Source organism: Elephantulus edwardii, unplaced genomic scaffold (genome assembly GCF_000299155.1).
Source record: "Elephantulus edwardii isolate Elephantulus edwardi_28Jun2011 unplaced genomic scaffold, EleEdw1.0 scaffold00053, whole genome shotgun sequence".
NCBI lineage: Eukaryota > Metazoa > Chordata > Mammalia > Macroscelidea > Macroscelididae > Elephantulus > Elephantulus edwardii.
The window spans coordinates 3359929-3380179 of NW_006399803.1; the positions used below are offsets into that span (position 1 = coordinate 3359929).

The window sequence follows — 20251 nt, forward strand, 5'->3', positions numbered from 1 at the left end:
AATTATGCTGCCAATCCAAAGGCACGTAGTTTGAATCTGCCAACCACTCATAGGAAAAAAGAGGGGCATTTAACTCCCATGCAGTTTACTGCCTCTGAAAACCCACTGGAGGGTCGGTCAGCTATGAGTCTGTCCTGACTCACCAGTACACAGCATACACATGTGAACGATGGAAAATAAATAAGGAAGAGTGAAAAAGAATTAATTCTTATGAATTATGATGATGGCTATTTTTAATATGCCATAGATTTACAGAAGGACAATTTTGTCTTGGAAGAAATACAGTCTGAATGCATTTTAGAAGAACAGATAGTGAATCTTTATCTCTTGTCCTTTGGACCAAGGGGTACCAGTCTCTAGAGAAGGATGTCATGATTGATAAAGTGGAGGTTAGAAAAACATAGGAAGACCTGCAACGAGATACCTTGACACGGTGTCTGCAACAATGGACTTAAACATGACAGTTAGTTGTGGAAATAGTGCCAGACTGAACAGTGTTTCATTCTTTTGTCTTTTGGGTGACTGTAATTTGAAACTGACTTCATGACATTCACTTAACAACAATTGCTTTAAAACCACTCTGGTGATACAGAGCTTAAGAGTTCAGCTGTTACCCAAAAGGTCCGTGGTTCAACCCACCAGCCACCCATAGGAAGAAAGGTGTGGCAATTTGCTTCCATATGATGACTGCATTGGAGACACTGTTGTACAGTTCCATTCACCTACATGGTTTCTTTATGTAAATTTACTCCATGGCAGCCGTTGAGGTTAAGGCTTCTTTTTCTCTTTGTAATTACATAAGAGAGAAAGCTTAGATCATTAATGTTAAATGTGTTTCTTTTCTAATTTAAAAATCCCACAATTTTTTTTTATTTTGTTTTTAATCACCACTCATTTTTTAAGTTTCCAAAGCTGTCAGTCACACAGGAGAAAATTGCCTGTCTTTCTCTAGAAGAGCAGCTAGTGAATTTGAACCATCCAGCTTTGGATTAGCAGCACAACTCCCTCTCCATTAGGCCACCAGACTTCCTCTCATGATTTGTATGACATAAATTATTTAGAAATGTGATGCTTAATTTTCCAATTTGTTTTATTTTGGTTACAGATTTATAATTTAGTTCTTTTGGGATCAGAAAACAGTCTATGATTGACAGCCTTATAAAATTTTCTACTTGTTTTATAGTTTGAGATATGATCTATCTCACTGATTGTTCCATGTGCACTTGAAAAGAATGTGTGTATTATACAACTGTGTGACCTAAATGTTAATTAGGTCAGCATGGTTGGTAATACTGTTTAGATCATCTATGTACTCTCTGATTTTCTTTACAGTAATCAGTATTCTGAAAGAGCAGTTCGTAAATGACCAACTACGATTTTGAGTTTATATTTTCTTGTCTTTAGTTTTCATCAGTTGTTGCTTATTGTATGTTGAAGCTTTACTAAGATGTGCAGACATATTTAGGAGTTATGATTCTTATGTCTACAAAGATCATTATAGCATGACTTGCTTTACATTAGGTATTACTCTGTATTGTTGACTTTGTTTGCTTTTAATATAGCCACATCAGCTTTCTAATACTTACTAAATGTTATACCTTTTCTCATCCTTTATGTAACCTGTCTGTGCCTTTATGTTTGAAATACCTATTACTATACACTTGGGTCTTAAGTATTGCTTGGAGTGTTAAGACCATTTACATTTAATTTAACTATTGCTTTTGAATTTCCATAAATTGTCTTGGCATTTGTTTTGCATTTATCACCTTTGTTATTTGTTCCTCTGTTTTACCTTTTCTGCTAAGTTCTTTTGCATTCAGTTTAACTTTTTACACCTCAGTCCTCTCTTTAGCACCTCTCTGTCCCCTTATTCTAGTGGTTGCTCTAAGGTGATATTTCTCAATCTTTAGCATGCGTCAGAATTAGTAAGATTTAGACAAAGCATATACTTTTAGGCCCTTTGCCCAGGTTTTCTGAGGTCATATTCAGCATGAGGTCCATGAGTCTAACTTTCTAACTCATTCCTCAGAGGTTCTCACACTGCTGGGCTAGGGAGCGTGCTATGAGCAGTGCTCTTAGGACTATAGTACATACTCTTAACTGATCATGACAGGCCAAAAAAAAACCAACAAAACACCCCCAAACACCCCCCCCACACACACACACACAATGCAGCAATTGTATTGCCATGGAGTGGATTGCAAGTCATGACTAGTTGTGTTAGGTGCCATTGAGTCAACTCTGACTTACAGTGGTCCTGGGACCAACCTCACGAAACCCTGCTCCATCCTGCTTTATCCTTGCCATCTTTGCTGTGCTTACGCCCACTGTTGGTCAATGATAACCTATTACAAGCCACCTTAAATAGTATAGCATCTCTGATCTATAAGGAGTTGCTTTACTGACCCAAAAGCTGTGTCTTTCTGCTACTTTGAATCCATCAGCCACTCTGAGGGAGAAAAATGCACTATCTCCTTCCATACAATTTACAGCCTTAGCAAGCCAATGGAGAGATAGCAGTGAATGTTTTGTTTTTTCAAATGTAATGTATAAATTTGAAGAAGAATTTCACTAATATCCCATCCTGCCCTTTGTACTGTTTTGTCATAAGTTTTGTGAATATATACAAACACATTTGTGCTATGCTTTCAAATATTTACATATATATGTGAGGTAAAAGACTATGAGATAGCATATATAGAAAGTTGAAAAAAAACAACAACATGATTGCCAGCCATAGATCTTATATTCAGCAAAGATAGAAAATAAAAATTAGGTTATTCACAGAAAAGAAGGAACTTAAGGAATTTGTGGAAACAAGACCTAATATTTACAGACATGTATTATAGTAGTTACAGATACTGTTGTTACATGCTTGTGTGAATGTGGCTAACTTTGAGGAAAATGGGAATCCCAGAACACTTGATTTTGCTTATGTGAAACCTATTCTTGGACCAGGAAGCAGTCCTCAGAACAGAGCAAGGAAACACTGGATGGTTCAAAATCAGGAAAGGAGTGCATCAGGGATGCATTCTGGCCACATACCTTTTCAATCTGTATGCAGAACAGATTATTCGGGAAGCAGGGCTTTATGAGGAGGAATGTGGCATCAGGATTGGAGGAAGACTCATCAACAACCTACCATATGCAGATGACACAACCCTGCTTGCTGAAACTGAAGAAGATCTGAAGTGCTTGCTGCAGAAGGTCAAGGACTGTAGTCCTCAGTATGGATTAAATCTCAGCATCAAGAAGACAAAGGAATCCCACCACTGGGCTACTTGGCAGCACCATGGTAGAAGGAGAAGAGATTGAGATTGCTAGCAATTAAAGATTGCTCGACTCCAAAATCAACACTCTTAATACCAGCAGTCAGGCAGTCAATCAAAAGGTAAATTGAATTGGGAAAATCTGCTGTTGGGACCTCTCCAGAATGCTTAAAAGCAACAGTGTTTGTCTAGCAACTAAGGTGTGCCTAATCCAGGCCATGGTCTTCGCAATTACTTATTATGCTTCGGAGAGCTGAACAATGACTAAGGGTGACAGAAAGAATAAATGCCTTTGAGTTGTGGTGCTGGAGAAGAGTCATGACCATATCATAGAGTGCCAAGGAAACATATAGGTCTGCATTGAAGAGAATTAAACCATGTCTCTCCTTAGAGGCTAGGATTTTAAAGTTCTGTCTCATAATTTGGACACATGGCCAGAAGGAACAAGTCCTTGGAGATGGACATTATGCTAAGAATGGTAGAGGTACAACGCAGGAGACAAAGACCCCTGATGAGATACATAACTGGAAAAATGGGGATTAGTATGTCAGAATTAGAGACTGGCTCAGAACAGTGAAGGGTTCAGAACTGCTATGTGTAGAGTCACTATGGGTTGCAGGCAACTTGATGGCACATAACAACAACAACAACAACATTATATAGGCTTGGGGTTTTTTTGGTTTTTTAATGTTTTTTAATGTTTGGTTAAACAAAAATAACATTTTTTTTAAATTTTATTTATTTATTTTTTCATTTTAATGAACATCTAAAAATAACATCTTTTGTAAACAAGCACAGCACAAGGCCAACAACAAAAAGGAGGAATAAAAAGCAAGAAAAACAAAAAGCCTAGGGCTGTTTTTATTTAAGCCTCTTGTTTAGAGTCAACAAGACCTCAGTGGAGGGCCTTTGTATTTAAAAGTAAGTTATTATTTTATTTTGAAGGAACATTCTTCTAAGTGATACAGCACTCTTCTGTCAGTTTGCTGTCCTGAGGTAACCTGGGGTTGCTCTGATGCCGAACCTGTCATTGGGGTCTCAAATGCCATAACAGTGACCCATTGTGGACAGTGTTTGGTGGAGCTCCAAGTTTAAGACAGGTTTGGAAGCAGGAGTGGCATCCACTTCCTAAACAATATGTCTCTGGAAAGTCTATGAACTTTGAGAAACGACAATAGTTACAGAAAGGCTTTCAGGCCTTTTGTTCATAGGGTCCCTATGAATCATGCTCGACTCAATTACAATGAACAACATCCCATAATATAGTTTTACTATTTTGGTTTTAAATAATAATTTTACTTTTGAAGAATTTTAAGAAAATTTCTTAGAAAACTTCTCATATATTGAGCATTTCCAGTTTGTTCTTTTCTGTATATCCAGATTTTCATCTAGTATCATTTCCCTTCAGCTTAAAAAACTTCCTTTTGCATTTCTAGTGATGTGCTCTGGGTAATATTTTCTTAGCCTTCTTTTGACTCAGGCTAGTTTATCTTTAAATGGAAAAAAATATTTTCCTTGGATATATAATTTTAGATTCCAAGTATTTTCTAGAATTATTGATAAAATTACTATCATTTATTGTACACTAATGATGTTTCATACTTAAGGCTAATGTAAAAATTGTATCACTTCCTTACCAGGTAGATATTGTTCTCATTTTGTGGGTTCATCTAAGGAAGTGAGGCTCAGTAGGGTTAAATTTTTTCCCAAGGTCATACACATAATAAAAGGCAAAGCGTGTCAAGCTTGAAGTCCAAGATTCTGACCTCCAACCCTGTCACACTCGCTGGGCCTGAGGTGAATTCAAAAGCTGAGACTTTGTGTTATCAACTGAGAAATACTTGTTTCTGAGAAAGTCAAACTAGAGATCATACAGATGATGGTCTAGGATGTTTTAAGTGATTTTTGAAATGCCATTTTAAAATCCATTTTGATTACGTTGAAATTGTGTTCAAGATCTTCTTATCTTTTCATCTTTCCCCTTACTGCCTCTACTCTCTCCCTCTACTTCTCTTACTTCCTCTGTTCCTCTTCTTCCTTCCTCTGTCATCCATCTTTGAGTCCAGGGCCCTTGTGGTGACTTACCAAGGACCTTTTTCCAAGCCTGCCCTTCTCTAAACAGAATTTTGTGCTGCGTCCTGATGTAAAGAGCATCCTAGCCAGGGTCTCATTCCCCCTGTGCCTTTCCTATTAGCAGATTGAGTAAATAAAGTTTATGAGTGAATTCTTGCTGCCAACCACTTACCTAGTTACCAGGCTTTAACAGAGGCTTTCTTAAGGAAAGTGGATGCTTTGAAATTAGTGTATCAAAAAAGGAGTTCCTCCCCACCCCCACCATTTACCCCTTGTATTTCTGGGTGTATGTAACTCCACCATTCTCATAGTTACCAGCTACAGTATGGACTAACAAAGTGTGACAATTAGAACATCTAAGTATGGGAAGGTTTTTATTTTCAGCTCTTTTGTGGGTCACAAGCAGGATTACTAGCAGTAATTTCCTAGGATGATGGTATAGGAGAATGAGGTGATACTAGAAAATTTTTTATTATCTATTTTCTCCCTATTGCAGATAATGTATTAATTTTGACCAAGAAAATGTGATGGGTATGAGACTGAAGAGCTTTAGAGACTGTTCACTGTTTCATAGCAACCCATGGAATTCGGTCTCTCTTTTTAGCTGAATAATTTCAAACATCTACAACTTCGTCTTGGACCTAATTTTCCTTTCCAGTGTATATTCACTCTTTATATAATCTCATCCACTCTTCTGTTTTAAAATAACCTCCTGAGCTTGACTCTGTCTCCAGCTCTGACCTCTCATTAACTCCAGACCTGTGTATCTAATTGCTGACTAGAAACCCCCCCCCACTTACATATCAGACAATTCCACCTTAAGATGCGCTAGACTGTGTGTCCTAATTCCCCATAAACCACATCCTCTCATTGCCTTCCACATTTTATTTCTTAATTTTCCTTTTTATTGTGATTTGAGTGAGCGTTTACAAAGAAAATTGATTTTTCATTCATACTTTCTTTTTTTGTTCAGTAACATTATATTTTTTCCCCCCCATGGGAGAAGGATGGGCAATTTCTGCCCCTGTGATTTACTACCTCTGAAAATGCACTGGGACGGGGGTATCTGTGGGTCAGTTCCTACTTTATGGTACACAACAACAACAACAACAACATTCATTTTGATACTCATAATATAATTGCACTTTTCCCACTTCTTCCTTGCAATTCTGATTTTCAATAAACCTTCTCTCTCTCTGTACGTCTGTCTTTCTTTAGTGGTTTTGTGCTGATCATCCCCTTACTGAATATTACCAGTCCCCTCACCCATCTTAATATGTGTGCAGTTCTAATCTACCAGCTGCTCTGTAGGAGAAAAAAAGCACAGTTTCCTCCTCTCTGATTTATAGCCTCTGAGAACTCTCTGGAGGATCAGCTTTGAATCAGTTCCAATTCCACAGCAGTGGGAATTTTTTTATCTATTTACTAATTTTGACTCTCCATTTCCTCCCTTCTCATTTCTGGTAGCAATCCAACACTACTTTTCACCTTTCCTTAGCTTTTTATAACAATGGTTGCCCCATCTTAATTATTGGCAGCACTGTTTTCTAATTATTCAGTCCAAGAATCCTCTGTTTCTCATGTCTTGTGTCTGGGCTATTGGCAGGTCCTGGAAGCTCTACCTTCCAAATGCATCTCTAATTTAGCTATTCTTGTGGCTGTCACTGCTACCCCATTATTGCACTAGATTGTAGTGCTGCCCTTCCACCTCGGGTCTTCCCACTAACGCCTTTGATTCACTGCAGTCAGTTTTCCACACAATAGCCTGCGTGATCTTATTAACTGTAAATCAGAACACATCGCTCTTCTGCTTAAAAGTCCTCTTGTCGGGTTATTTCCCATCGCAGTTGAAGTAAAATTTTTGACCAAGACCTGGGAGGTCCTACATGTCCAGACTCGTGATAACTTTCTGTCTCTTATTTTCCATCATTCTCCCTCCTCTTCAGCACTTTTTTCTTGCCACTGCTCCCTGAATATGTCAGACATCCCGCTTCCGGCCCCCAACTCATTTGCTTTCCCTTCTGCCTCTTCATGATGTTTTCTCTACTAGATCACCAGTTAGTTCCCTCATTCCTGTCAAATGATCATTATAAAGTTCTTTCCAATAAAGACTTCTGTGTCCACTCTTTCCAAACTTTTAACAACCTTGTGACCTGCACCAAATGGAATGACCCCTCCTATCTTCACTTCCCTGTTACATTGATTTTTATATATTTTACATGCTTATCTATCATACATCTCCTCTCACTAAAATGAGAGCTAACAGAAGCAGACCCTTTTATTTGTTGCACCCATTGCTGTTTCTCTAGTGCTGTGGAGATATTTGATGCCTAGTAGTTGTTCAGAAAATATGCTTTAATAAATGAGTGACTAGTAGAGGTAGGTCACAAATTTTGTTTTGCCAATAGTTTCTACTCTCAAACTATATACTGTTGTTGTTGTTGTAATATGTCATCAAGTCACCTGTGACTCATAGTGACCCTATGTACAACAGCCCTAAACCCTGCTCTGTCCTGTGCCAATCTTACTGTCTCTGATAAACCTATCCCCATCACCCCAGTCACTGAATCAATCCACCTCATAGAGGGCCTTCCCCTCCAGCGCTGTCCCTCCACCCTACCAAGCATGACATCCCTCTCCAAGGACTGATCTCTCTTGCAACATGTCCAAATTCTGTCAGACAAAGCTTTAGAATCCTTGTCTCCAAGAGTAGCCTGGTTTCACCCTATCCAGAACAAACTTGTTTGTTCTCCTAGCTGTTGTTGTTGTTGTTGTTGTTATGTGCCGTCGAGTCACTTGCGACTCATAGCGACCCTATGTACAACAGCCCCCAAACTCTGTTCTGTCCTGTGCCAGTCGCACTGTTTCTGACACTCCCATCCCAATTATCCCAGTCACTGAATCAATCCACCTCATAGAGGGTCTTCCCCTCCTGTGCTGTCTCTCCACTCTCCCAAGCATGATGTCCTTCTCCAAGGACCAGTCTCTCCTCACAACATGTCCAAAGTATGTTAGACGGAGCCTCAGAATCCTTGCCTCCAAGGAGCCACCCGATTTAACTCTGGACAAATCTGTTTGTTTTCCTAGCAGTCCATGGTATTCTCAATACTCTTCTCCAGCACCACAGCTCAAAGGCATCAATTCTCTTTCTATCCTCCTTGGTCATTGTCCAACTGTCTGATGCATAACAAGTGATTGCAAAGACCATGGCCTGTATCAATTCTCCTAGCAGTCCATGTTATATTCAGTACTCTTCTCCAGCGCCACAGCTGGAGAAGATATCAGCTCTCCTTGTATCATCCCTAGTCATCGTCCAGCTCTCTGATGCATAGTAGCAAGTGTATACTTTATACAAGCATATACTTTGCCTAAGTCTGAGTTCTCTGAGGTTATATTTGACCTGTCCAATGAGATAAGTAAGCCTTTCCAGTTCTAAAGTAGAAGTCTTCCCAATAGAAGCTTAAGTAGCTGCAGCATAGTCTTATCTGAACTGTCACTGTTAATGAATGAATGAATGGAATTACTACCGTCGCCTAAAAGAGCTCAGACAGTTATCAAAAAATTTTTTAAATCGAAAATATATGGCATGATTTACGTGAAAACGTATTTGGAAAATGTGGTATTAATTTAGCCTTAAATATTTCCCTCTACTTTTTTTAAAAAAAGACATTTCAAGACCAAAAAAGAGGAAAGTTCTGATTGATGTGTGCTGTCAACTCATAACTGACACAGAGCTGACTCTCCAGGGAGTTTGTAGAGGCCATCTAATCCCACAGGAGGAGATTGTCCATCCTTCTTTTAGGGAGCAGCTGGTGGATTTGAACCTCATGCCTTTCAGATTGCACTGCAGCTTCTTACCTCTAGGTCAGTACTTTGTATTAGTTCATACCCATATTTTTTTTTCTTTTAACCAGGGCAACACAACTATTTATGTGCTGGAAGAAATGATTGCATCATTGATAAGATTCGACGCAAGAATTGTCCTGCCTGCAGACTTCAGAAATGTCTTCAAGCTGGAATGAATTTAGGAGGTAAATTTAGTGCTTTCCATTTTAATTTTATGGAGTTTTTTTCCCCATAGATTTGCACGACTAAAATCTCTATACTTCCAAAATTGCAGATGAATCGGAGCTTCCTAAAAATCTAAAAAGTTCTATTTCTGATATTAAAATATTTCAGGAGAAAAGTATTTTGTAGCTGGAATTTTAAAAGAGATTTGTTATGTAGCTCTTGTCCTCGGAACATTTTAAAAACTGAGTTTGCTAGTTTCAAGAACCTGGAACTTTACCAATATCAAAACAAAAATTAGTGATTTTTTTTAAATATAAGATTGTAGCTAACAGGTAGGGGGTTTTGTTGTGTCTGTTTTATAAATAAGATCTAAATGTGTTATCAGTAACTATACAGAAGTATATTTTTAACTCTAGGAGTAAATGTAAGGGTAATAAAAACATAAGTGGAAAAAAGCAAAAACTTTTAAAATATTACAGAGCCTCATAAAGAGAGATAAAGGCATAAAAGAGGAAGACATGAACAAAATAAATAAATTTGTGATGTCCTTGATGGTAAGATTTGATATCCTAATGATAGCAGGTTTTTTAAAGTTAATTTAGTAATAAATCACAGTCGTAATGGGGTTGTCAATTAATTCATTTTACTTGGATCTACAATCCAAGTATGAGCATTCAAGGACTCAAGACATATTACATTGGGCAAATCTGATGCCAAGGACCTCTTTAAAGTGCTAAAGAGTAAGGATGTCAGTTTAATGACTAAAGCCTCTTTATGAGCAGTAGTCAACTCAGTGACACCTAACAGTTACGACAGAAATAATACCAGTAAATTCTGAATTTCTAAAAAAAATCCCAGACAGATCAGGAAAATTCTGACAAGGACAAATAATGAGGGAACTAACCCCACACTAGGAAGTTCTGGTGGTTTAGTGATGAGAGTTTGTGCTACCAACCCAGAGGCATGTGATTCAAATCCACTAACTGATTGGAGGAAATAGATGGCAATTTCCTTCCCATGTGCTTACCTGCCTCTGAAAACCCACCAGAGAGTCCACTATGGGTCAGTCCCAACTCAACGGTATATAATCACAGCCCCACCATATTGTAAAACATTAATTGTTGTTATACAGCTATAGTAATTAAAATAGATTGTGATGTTGGTGTGTTGGTTGTCAGACACATCTTAGACCCATAAAGAAATTCTGAAATAGATATAAATAGTGTTTTAAGGTTGTGTATGATGAAGCTGGCATTCAGATTGGGGAGGAAAGGATATTCATCAATAGGTAATATTTTTAATAAGGACAACTGAATATCCATCTGGAAAACAAGAAAATCTTACTGTACAACAAAATTAATTCTGATCTTTCTAAGATTTAATCTTTGAAAAATAACCACAGAACATACCAGTTGCTTGGTTTGGGTACCAATTGCTTTTATATTCCTCAAACGCAAAAGACTTAAATTTGAAATAAACTCACAAGCTGTAACTTTTTTTGAGAATATCAAGACAAATCACAAATCAGATATTTCCAAAAAAGTAACTGATAAGTTAGAAACTGAAGAGAAAGGCAGATATTTCCAATTTACATAGAATTTATTTCTTACCAAATACAAAAGGACATCTACAAATCCATTAGTAAGAGCCAACTCACTGGAAAAATTAATATAGAATATATACGTACTTTGGAAGCAGGAATGGCATCCACTTCCTAAACAACATGCCTCTGGAAAATCTATGAACTCTAATAAATGTTGAAAGTTGTAGCAAGGCTTCAGGCATTTTGTTCATAGGGTTGCTATGAGTTGTACTTGACTCTAAGACAATCAACAACAGCAACAAATAAATCCTATTCAAAGAAAAAGTAATACAATTGTTTGTGGGTTTTTTTAAAAAAAAATAATTTCAATCCAGATGGATTGATGTAATCACTGCCACAATAGGCTGTAGTGTGTCAGGAAGCGTGAAGACGGTACAGGACAGGACAGGGTTCAGATCCACTGTTCATAGGGTTTCTATGATTAGTAGGTACACGACTCAGTGACACCTAACAACAATTGTAATAGCTCTGGTGGCCTAGTGGTAAGTATTTGCACTGCTATTTCAAAGGCAAATGGTTCAAATCCACCAGCAGCCCCCATGTGATCTAACTGCTTCTGAAAACCCAGTGGAGGTTGAGCTACGGGGAGGTTCCAACTTGATGGTTCACAACAATCACAATCATGATAGAAGTGATAAGTAAAATGAGATATAATCTTTTTTAAATTGGCAAAGACAAAACATTTTTTATGACATACTGTTTGATGAAAATATAGAAACAAAGCCACATTCAAAGATAATCTCATTCATTTGGAAAGGAAGTATAAATTAATATAACTGTGAAGAGCAATTTAGCTTTTCAAATAACGCATTGAAAACCAAATACCCTTTGACTCAACAATTCCATTTCTAGGAATTTATCCTGATTATACTCTTGCAAATTATTGAGGAGAAATGATGGCAGTTTGAGGCCTAATGTGATTCAGACCATAGTCTTTCCAATCTCTTGCTCTGTGTCTGAGAGCTAAACAATGAATAAGGATGACAGAAAAAGAATTGACACCTTTGAGCTGTGGTGTTGGAGAAGAGAACATTCCACGGACGGCCAAGAGAACAGACAGATAAGTCTTGAAGGTGGTGCAGCCAGAGTGCTCTTTGGAGACAAGAATAATGAGGCTTCACCTCACATACTTTAAACATGTTGCTAGAAGAGGCTATTCCTTGGAGACATGGTGCTAGGAAGAGTAGAGGGTCAGCAAAAGAGAGGAAGACCCTCAACCAGGTGGATTGACACGGTGACTGCTGCAATGGGCTCTTGTGTATCAGGAAGTGTGAGGATGGCGCAGGATAGAGCATGGTTCTGATTGTTTGTTCATAGTGTTGCTATGATGCATACTCGACTCGATGGCACCTAACAGCAACATACTCTTGCAGTCTAGACATAGGATATTTTTATAGAATTGTTAAATATCAGAAATGAATTAGTCACCTATTTATGATTGTTTAAATATATTCCAGACCATTCTATAGATATTCATGTGAATAAAAGGAGCCATGCTTATTTAGTTGACTATTATGCATGGTATTTGTGAAGTATATTGAATATACCATGGACTACTAAAAGAATGAAAAAAAAAATAAGTCTATCTTGGAGGAAATATAGCCAGAATGTTCCTTAGAAGGAAGTTTGGCAAGACTTCCTGTTATGTACTTTGCACATGTCAAGACAGCCTGCTTCTGAAAAGGTAGCCATTGAACCCTGTAAAGCAGAGTTCTACTCTGGTGCACGGGAGTAGTTATGAGTCAGATTTGACTCAATGGCACATGGAAATAAGTACTAATATGGACTGATCTCCAGGAGATTACTGAGGGAAAAGTAAGGTTGCAAAGTAGTATTTTTCATATGCAATGAGTTATGTATTTTTTTTCAGAAATACACGTTTTATAGAATATTTCTGGACTGATAGACAAGAAACCAACAATGCTGATTATTTCAGAGAAATTATTTGGAAGCTTAGATACATGGGTGAAAAGAAAAATTGACTGTTGCTGTATATCCTTTTGTACCTTTAAATTTTACATTATATTGATTGCATGCATTGTGCACACATGCTGCCTATTTTAGAAGAAAGTAACTTGAAAAATAAATAATATGAGACTTCAGCCTTCTTTGCTTTGCATATTCAAGTGACTAGAAGTCAGAACTATGAAGTAGAATTGGATGCCAACAAAGCAAGAGGGACTTTCAGAGATGAAGAAGGGGGTGAGCGGTGACCAGCTGAGACATGCTGATGGAGAGCCTTTTTAATGACTTATAAAACACCTCAGAGTGAGAGGACCCTGCTGGCTACAGAGCAGGTTCTAGAGTCAAATACCTGTCCTAGGCATTTGCTAGCATTGTAATCTTAGGCTCCCCTCTCTGTGTGCACAGTTTCTTCTTATTCAACTTGAATTTATCAGCATTACTGCTTCATAGGCTGTGATGAGGATGAAGTAACTGAGTGATCACTCACTGTATGTAAGGTAAAGGTGGTGGTGGCAAAGCTCACCAGAGTTGACATGTGCTTTAACAAAATGGTCTCACTTTTTAAAAAAATAATCATTCTCTCATTGTTGAAAACACACACCAGTTCAACAAGTTTCACTTTAACAGTTCAGTGACACTGATTACATTCAAGTTGTGCAGCTTTTCTCAACCTTCTTTTCAAAATTCTTCTCCCCCAATTAATGTGAACTCATGTTAATCAGTCAGCAACTCTTGGAATTTTGGGAATTGTCTTCTTTTGTTGAGGAAAAGCTTCTGACTCTCAGGGAAGTAGGTGGCCTTCTCAGAGAATCCACAGCCAGTGAGATAAAGATTCAAGTTAAACCTTGGGTCTTTGGGCTCTTGGTCTGATCATGTTTCCAGTATACCATGCTACTCTCTTTGTCTAATATCTAAATCTTATATGTGACATAAAATATTACCTTGGTAGCATGTGACTGAAGATAAGAAGAAATTGTTAATGATTTATCACCTAGATGACATACTGTTTTAAATATGAACTCCTTATCTACGAAATTGTAAAATTCATCATCTATATCAAGGAAAAAAATAAACACTGGGAGTTCTGGTGGCGTAGTCTATAGGACGGCTAGCTCTGTTAGGCCTGAAAGGCTGCTTTTCCGGCAGTGGACATTCACCAGCTGCTCCACTAAAGAGAGATAGACCATCCCCTCACATGCAGTTTAGAACTTTGGAAACTTACTGGGGGTCAGCTATGTATCCGTTCCAACTTGACAGCAATGAGTTGAATTATAGAGTCTTTGCATTACTTCATAAATGTTATGCAGTATATATTAACAGACATTGTAGCTGGGCACCTTAAGCAACACTGTAAGTGCTTACTTCTCTATGCTGTGCTTTAGAAGACATCAACCTGTCCAACCAACTGGGCAACCCCACTGAAGATGGACATTATTGAACAATATCATGTCACATGAAAGTAATATTTTTTTTTGCTCAAGGTAATTACGATATGATTGCAGCAGTGCATGAACAGAGAACTTCCAGAAATTCCAGCTGGATTCAAAAGAAGCTTTTGAATGAAGAATATCTTGACGTACATCAAATGGATCTTGGTTGAAAATAAAGCATGCCAAAAAGTGTTTACTTGTTTTATTTACTGTACTAAGATGTTTGACTCTGTGGGTCATAACAAATTTGGATAATATTGCAAAGAATGGGAATTCCAGAACATTTAAATTGTACTCATGTGGTCCTAGACCAAGAGGTAGGCATTTGAACAGAGTAAGGGCCTAATATGAAATTTAAAGCCAGGAAAGATGTGTATCAGGGTTATATCCTCTCACCACACATACCAAATTTGTATGTTGTGCAGGTAGTCTAAGAAACTGGAATATATGAGAAAGAATGTGATATCAGGATTGGAGGAAGGCTATTAACAACCTGGGATGTGCAGATGGCACAGCTTTGCTTACTAAAAGGAAGACTTGAAGCACTTACTGATGAAGATCAAAACCTATATCCTTCAGGATGGATTACACTTCAGTTCAAAAAAAAATAAAAATCCTCAAAACTAGACCAGAGTGTAACATCAATAAACAGAAAAACATGAGAGTTGTCAAGGAGTTAATTTTACTTGAATCCAGAATCAACATCCAGGGAAGCAAGAATTAATTAGTAAAGTGAACTTCAAGAATCTGACAAATGTTAAAAAGCAGTAATGTCTTTTTGAGAACCACAATGCACCTGACCCAGGTCATGTTTTTGGTCCCCTCAGTGAGAAGGGCTGACACAGAGGCCACAGCAGTGGACTGAGGCATGTCAATGATAGGGATGATGGTGCAGCATCGGAAAGAGGTCTCTCTGTTTTCCGTCGGCCAGCACTTAACAACAATAACATGTGCATCCTAATAACTGGAAAGAAGGAAGACTGAAAAAAATTAATGTATATGAATTATGTTGTTACTATATGATGTTGAATCAGAACTAACTCATAGCTGACCCTCCCGTGGATTTTTCAGAGGCCGTAAATCACAAGGGAGGAGATTGCCCACCCTTCTGCCATTGTGTCACTGATGGATTTGAATCATACGCCTGACTGCCAGAAATCAAATCTGTTTTAGAATAGATACAGCTAGAGTGTTCCTTAGAAGCAAGGGTGGAGAAATGGAAGGGGGCAATCCCTGAGGAAAAATTCTTATGCTTGGTATAGTAGACAGTCAAGGAAAGAAAGGAAGACTTGCATAAGAGGATTGTCACAGAGATTGCAGCCGCAGACTCGGACATAGCAAAGATTGTTAGGTTGGCATGGGTTTCGTTGTTGGACATAAGGTGACTGTGGATTAAAATCAACCAGGAAGCCCTGTGAGATAGTGGATTTGTTGTTCAGAATGGCTTTCCTAGCTTTAAACTTTCAGCCCATGACTGGGTCAGAGCCTGCAAACAAAGTGTGTAACTGCTGAAGCTGTGATTGGTCAGTGCTGGGATCCTGTCAAGCTCAAATTCAGCAGATGTAGGTGCAAAATATGGGACTCTCAGCGCTTACATGAAAGAAAAAATCTGAGAATATAGTACATGTCTTTCAGGGTCAGAAATTTTGCAGATGAAAATCTGAGCACTGAAGAAAAACCGGAAACTGACATAGATTAAAACTGATCAGGGACGCCTTCCCCACAGAGCCAGAATAAGCGCCCAGAGCCTTTACCTGAATTTACTGTAGTACTGAAGCAGGGGGGGGAAGGCCATAACTGGCAGAAATAATAAAGCTTATAGGGGGCTCTGGTTGTCTAGAGGTAAAAATTGCTATGCTGTAATCCCAAAGGCATGTGGTTTAAATCTACCAGCTCTGTGGGAGAAGGATGGGCAGCCTCCTCTCAAGTGATATACTGACTCTGAAAACCTGCTGCAAAGTCAGCTATGAGTCCATTCTGACTTAACAGCACCCAACAGAACAGCAACAGTAGTGCTTATAGGGAGCTTTCGTGACTTAATGATGAGGAATTGTAATGCCAATCCAAAGGCCACAGTTCAAATCCACTAGCTACACTGTGAGAGAAAGATGGGCGGTCTTCTCCTGTGCAGTTTACTGCCTCTGAAAACCCATTCGTGGGTCAGCTCTATGTTGATGGGCAGTCTCCTCCCATGCAGTTGACTGCCTCTGAAAAGCTGCTGGAAGGTCAACTATGAGTCAGCTCCACCTCAGTAGTACTCAACAATAGAGCTTCAAAGCCATATGACTGCAGGTCAGAGGGCCTGAGAGCATACTTCCAAAGCTGCCCTAAATGGAGAATTCTGTCCCTGAGAAGTTTCCTATCCAAATTGTAACCTGTTAACTTCCCTAATAAACGCCATGATCATGATTATGGTTCTGCAAGTTCTGTGTGGCCTGGCCACTTCAACAGATTAGCAGACCTCGTAGTAGAGCATGACAACTCTGGAAGTGATGTTTGATGTTAGAATTGGTACAAGTAGGCTTGAGGAGCCTGGAAGCATGTGCAACATCATGAGAATGGTTATGGGCTGTGGATAGTGTGGGTGAGGGCTGTTTGCTGTTGTGGAGTTAGTGGAAATTAGACTCCTCCACCCCACACACACTATTTTTATAGCACTTGACCGTGACAGTCTTAATCACAGCAGTGGAACACAGGTTTTTCCTCATGCTTACTTGTATAAAGGAGGTCTGGCACAATGAATGATACCAAATTTACATCATTTTTTTTTAGTTTCTATATATGCAGGAAAGGTTTTATGGTTTCTGGTAAAAGATATTTATTAGTGAGAAAGTTTCCTTTGGATGTTGAAACTGTTGAAAGAACTCACTACCACCGACTTGGTTCTGACTCATAGCAACCCTCGGTCCGGTTTCTGAGGTTGTAAATCACAACAGGAGGAGATGGCCTGCCTTTCTTCCTCAGAACCAACTGGTGGATTAGAACCACAGGCAACATGCAGCCTTGATTAAGAGCAGACCTTTGGACTATGCCTGTGGACCCCCGTTTTGGCAGTAGTGCATCAAAAATGAGCATAAAGGGCACTATTAAGTGTAAAGTTAGTATTTTTGTTTGATTCAAGTTACAGTTCAATTACTTCCAGTTCATTTATAAAATTATTAACTTTTGTCAATTATACAGTTTGATAATGCATGTTGTAATTTTTTCCTTTGTAATTTTTTTAAAACTGGACTTGAGTTTCAATCTGAATAAAAAGAAACTCAAGCCATTTTCATATTTTTTATTTTATTTTTTTTCTCCTAGTTTATTTACAAATAAATTCAAATACAGATTTGAAAAAATTCTTTCCATTTCCCTCATTCCCCCACCTATCAAATTGTACAACCCAGTGATTAATCCCCCACTCCCCCTGCACATCCACATCCCTCTGCTTCCAGCCTCTCCCACCCCTCCTGGATCCTTATACTCATTCTGCTATAACAGTCTTATGCAATATTTATCCTTATAGAACTGAGTTAGTTCACTCAGCACAATGCTCACCATTCCCTCCCAAGTTAGGTAATACTTTACAAAGTTATTGCTTCTGCGTGCTGCATAGTATTCCATTGTGTGAATGTTCCATAATTTCTCACTCCATTGATTTGTGGTTGTATATTTGGGCTGTTTCCATGTTCTTGCGATAGTGAATAATGCTGTCATATTTTTAAAAAAGATAATAAAATCTATCTTGTGACATTTAGCCTTTCAATGTGAAGAAATTTTTAATTCTTTTTTTATATGTTCTAGTCTTGCCTCTGTTTCCCTTGGAAAAGCAGTGTTTTAAGCCCCTTTTTAACCACTCGTCTTTCCAACTACTTGTCTTGGAAATGAGAGAAATTTAATATAACATTTGAAAGACATTTTCATTTAGTGAGTGATATGACGCTAGCAACAAAGTTAGGCTTCCCCTTTAAAAGTTGTCAAGAATCTAAAATAATTCCATGAATATCTTTCTCTTCGGGCTAGTTAAGTAGCCCAAGTGACGCGATGGTTAGACATTGGTCTGTTAACCCAGAGTTCTGCAGATGAAACCCACCAGCCCCAGCCACTCCATTGAAGAAAAGGCCTGGCAGTGGACTCACTTTACAGCCTAGGAAATTACGGAAAACTCCAAACTACGCCCACTGCTGGCATGGCAGTTGCCTCATAGCAGCCATGTAGGACAGAGTAAATCTGCTGCACAGGGATTCCAAGGCTGTAATCTTCAGGGAAGCAAACTGCCCCACCATTCTCCCATGAAGCAGTGGATGAGTTCAAGCCGCCAGCACCTTAGCTTAGCAGGTGAATGTTTAACTGTTGTGCCACCAGAACCCTATGTAGGGAAATCCAATAGGGTGAATAACTCTGCCATACAGGGTTGCTGTGAGTCAGAACTGACTTAATGGCACACAGCACTAACAGCATGAGCTGCTTAGTGTACAGTCCTAACCATGTCCCCTGAACTACCCTCCTCCTTGGAAAACAGGAGGGAGGAACGGAGGATTTGTATTTCTCTGAAATTAGAGCTATAGAATGTCTCTTTCCTTTTCCTATTCCCTCCCTCCTGCCACAAGTACCAATTCTTTTTGTTTAAAATCCTGCTGAGCTTCAGGCTGCATGCAAAGGAAAATATAGCAGAAGATGTGGAGAATGTCAGCAGAGAAATTTAAGGGAAAATAGCAGCTTTTCTGGCCCCACACTGGGCCTGCCACTCTTCCCACAGTTCCTACTGGTGGCTTTGGAAAGTCATAGTTCTGTCAGTGTGAGTTTACTGTTTTGTGTCGCATTCTCCAGAGGAGTTAATCATGTCACTTTCATGTACCTATGTTCCAAATAGGATGCTCAATGTGTATTTTAAAGCTTCAGCTGAATTTTATAGAGCATACTGCTAAGCCCAGTCAGCTTTTAGACAGTGAATCCTGTGCAGTATTAAGTATGGCACTTAACTCTGGCCATGCAATAAACTTTTAAGTGCCATCAAGGCTACCAAGACTCATAGTGACGCTATGAATAACAGGTCTGAATTCTGCCGCATCCTGTGCCATTCTCAACCTTGTTGATATACTTGAGCCCATTGTTGACAAGTCACTGTGTCAAACTATCTTGTCAAGGGTCTTCCTCCCTTTCAGTGACTTTCTGTCTTCCCAAGCTTGATGTCCCCTTTATTCTTTTGGCAGACCATGAGCTATTAGGTGCTCTCCTCCCATACCACAACTCAAAGACATCTGTTCTTCTGTCATCCTTGTCTCATGTCCAACTTTCAGAAGCATAGCAAGTAATTGCAAAGACTATGGCTTGGACTTGGTGCACCTTTGTTTTTAAAATGGAATCATTGCTCTTTAGCACCTTGGAGCGGTCCTTGACAGCAGATTTCCCCTATGCAGTGTTTTGTGTTGGTTTTGTTTTAGTTCTTTTTTTATTTCTTCACTGCTGATGCCGAGAATGTTGATTTTAGATCCAAGTAAGATGAAATTGTTGACAACTTTACTTTTTCTCAATCTATCATGATTTTGCCTGTTGATTCAGTGGTGAGGATGTTTCCTTGATGTTGAGATGTAATTAATATTGAAAATTATAGTCCTTTATATTCTTCAGCAAGGGTTTCAAATCCTCTTCCCTTTCAGCAAACAAGTTTGTGTTGTCTGCATGATTCAGGTTGATGGTAATAAGTGTTCTTCCAATCCTGATATCACAATCATCTTCATATAGTCCAGATTCTTGAAAAAGAGATTTTTTTTAATGTGGCCTACTGGTAAGAAGCTGCGCTGCAATACCAAAGGCAGATGGTTCTAACCCACAAGCTTCCCAGAAGGAGAAAAATGGGCAGTTTCCTCTTATGCAATTTACTGCCTCTAAAGTCTAAGAATTCAAGATACTAAAGA

General features: G+C 38.7%; 1 protein-coding gene across 2 annotated transcripts in view; it reads left to right on the forward strand.

Moving 5' to 3' along the window:
* Nucleotides 1–20251, forward strand: part of NR3C2 (nuclear receptor subfamily 3, group C, member 2) — a 488297-nt gene that overhangs the window by 314050 nt on the left and 153996 nt on the right. For both annotated transcript variants that reach the window (XM_006886991.1, XM_006886992.1), the window contains exon 3: nt 9257–9373. In XM_006886991.1, the coding sequence (XP_006887053.1) occupies nt 9257–9373 (117 nt within the window). The remainder of the gene's footprint in view (nt 1–9256; nt 9374–20251) is intronic.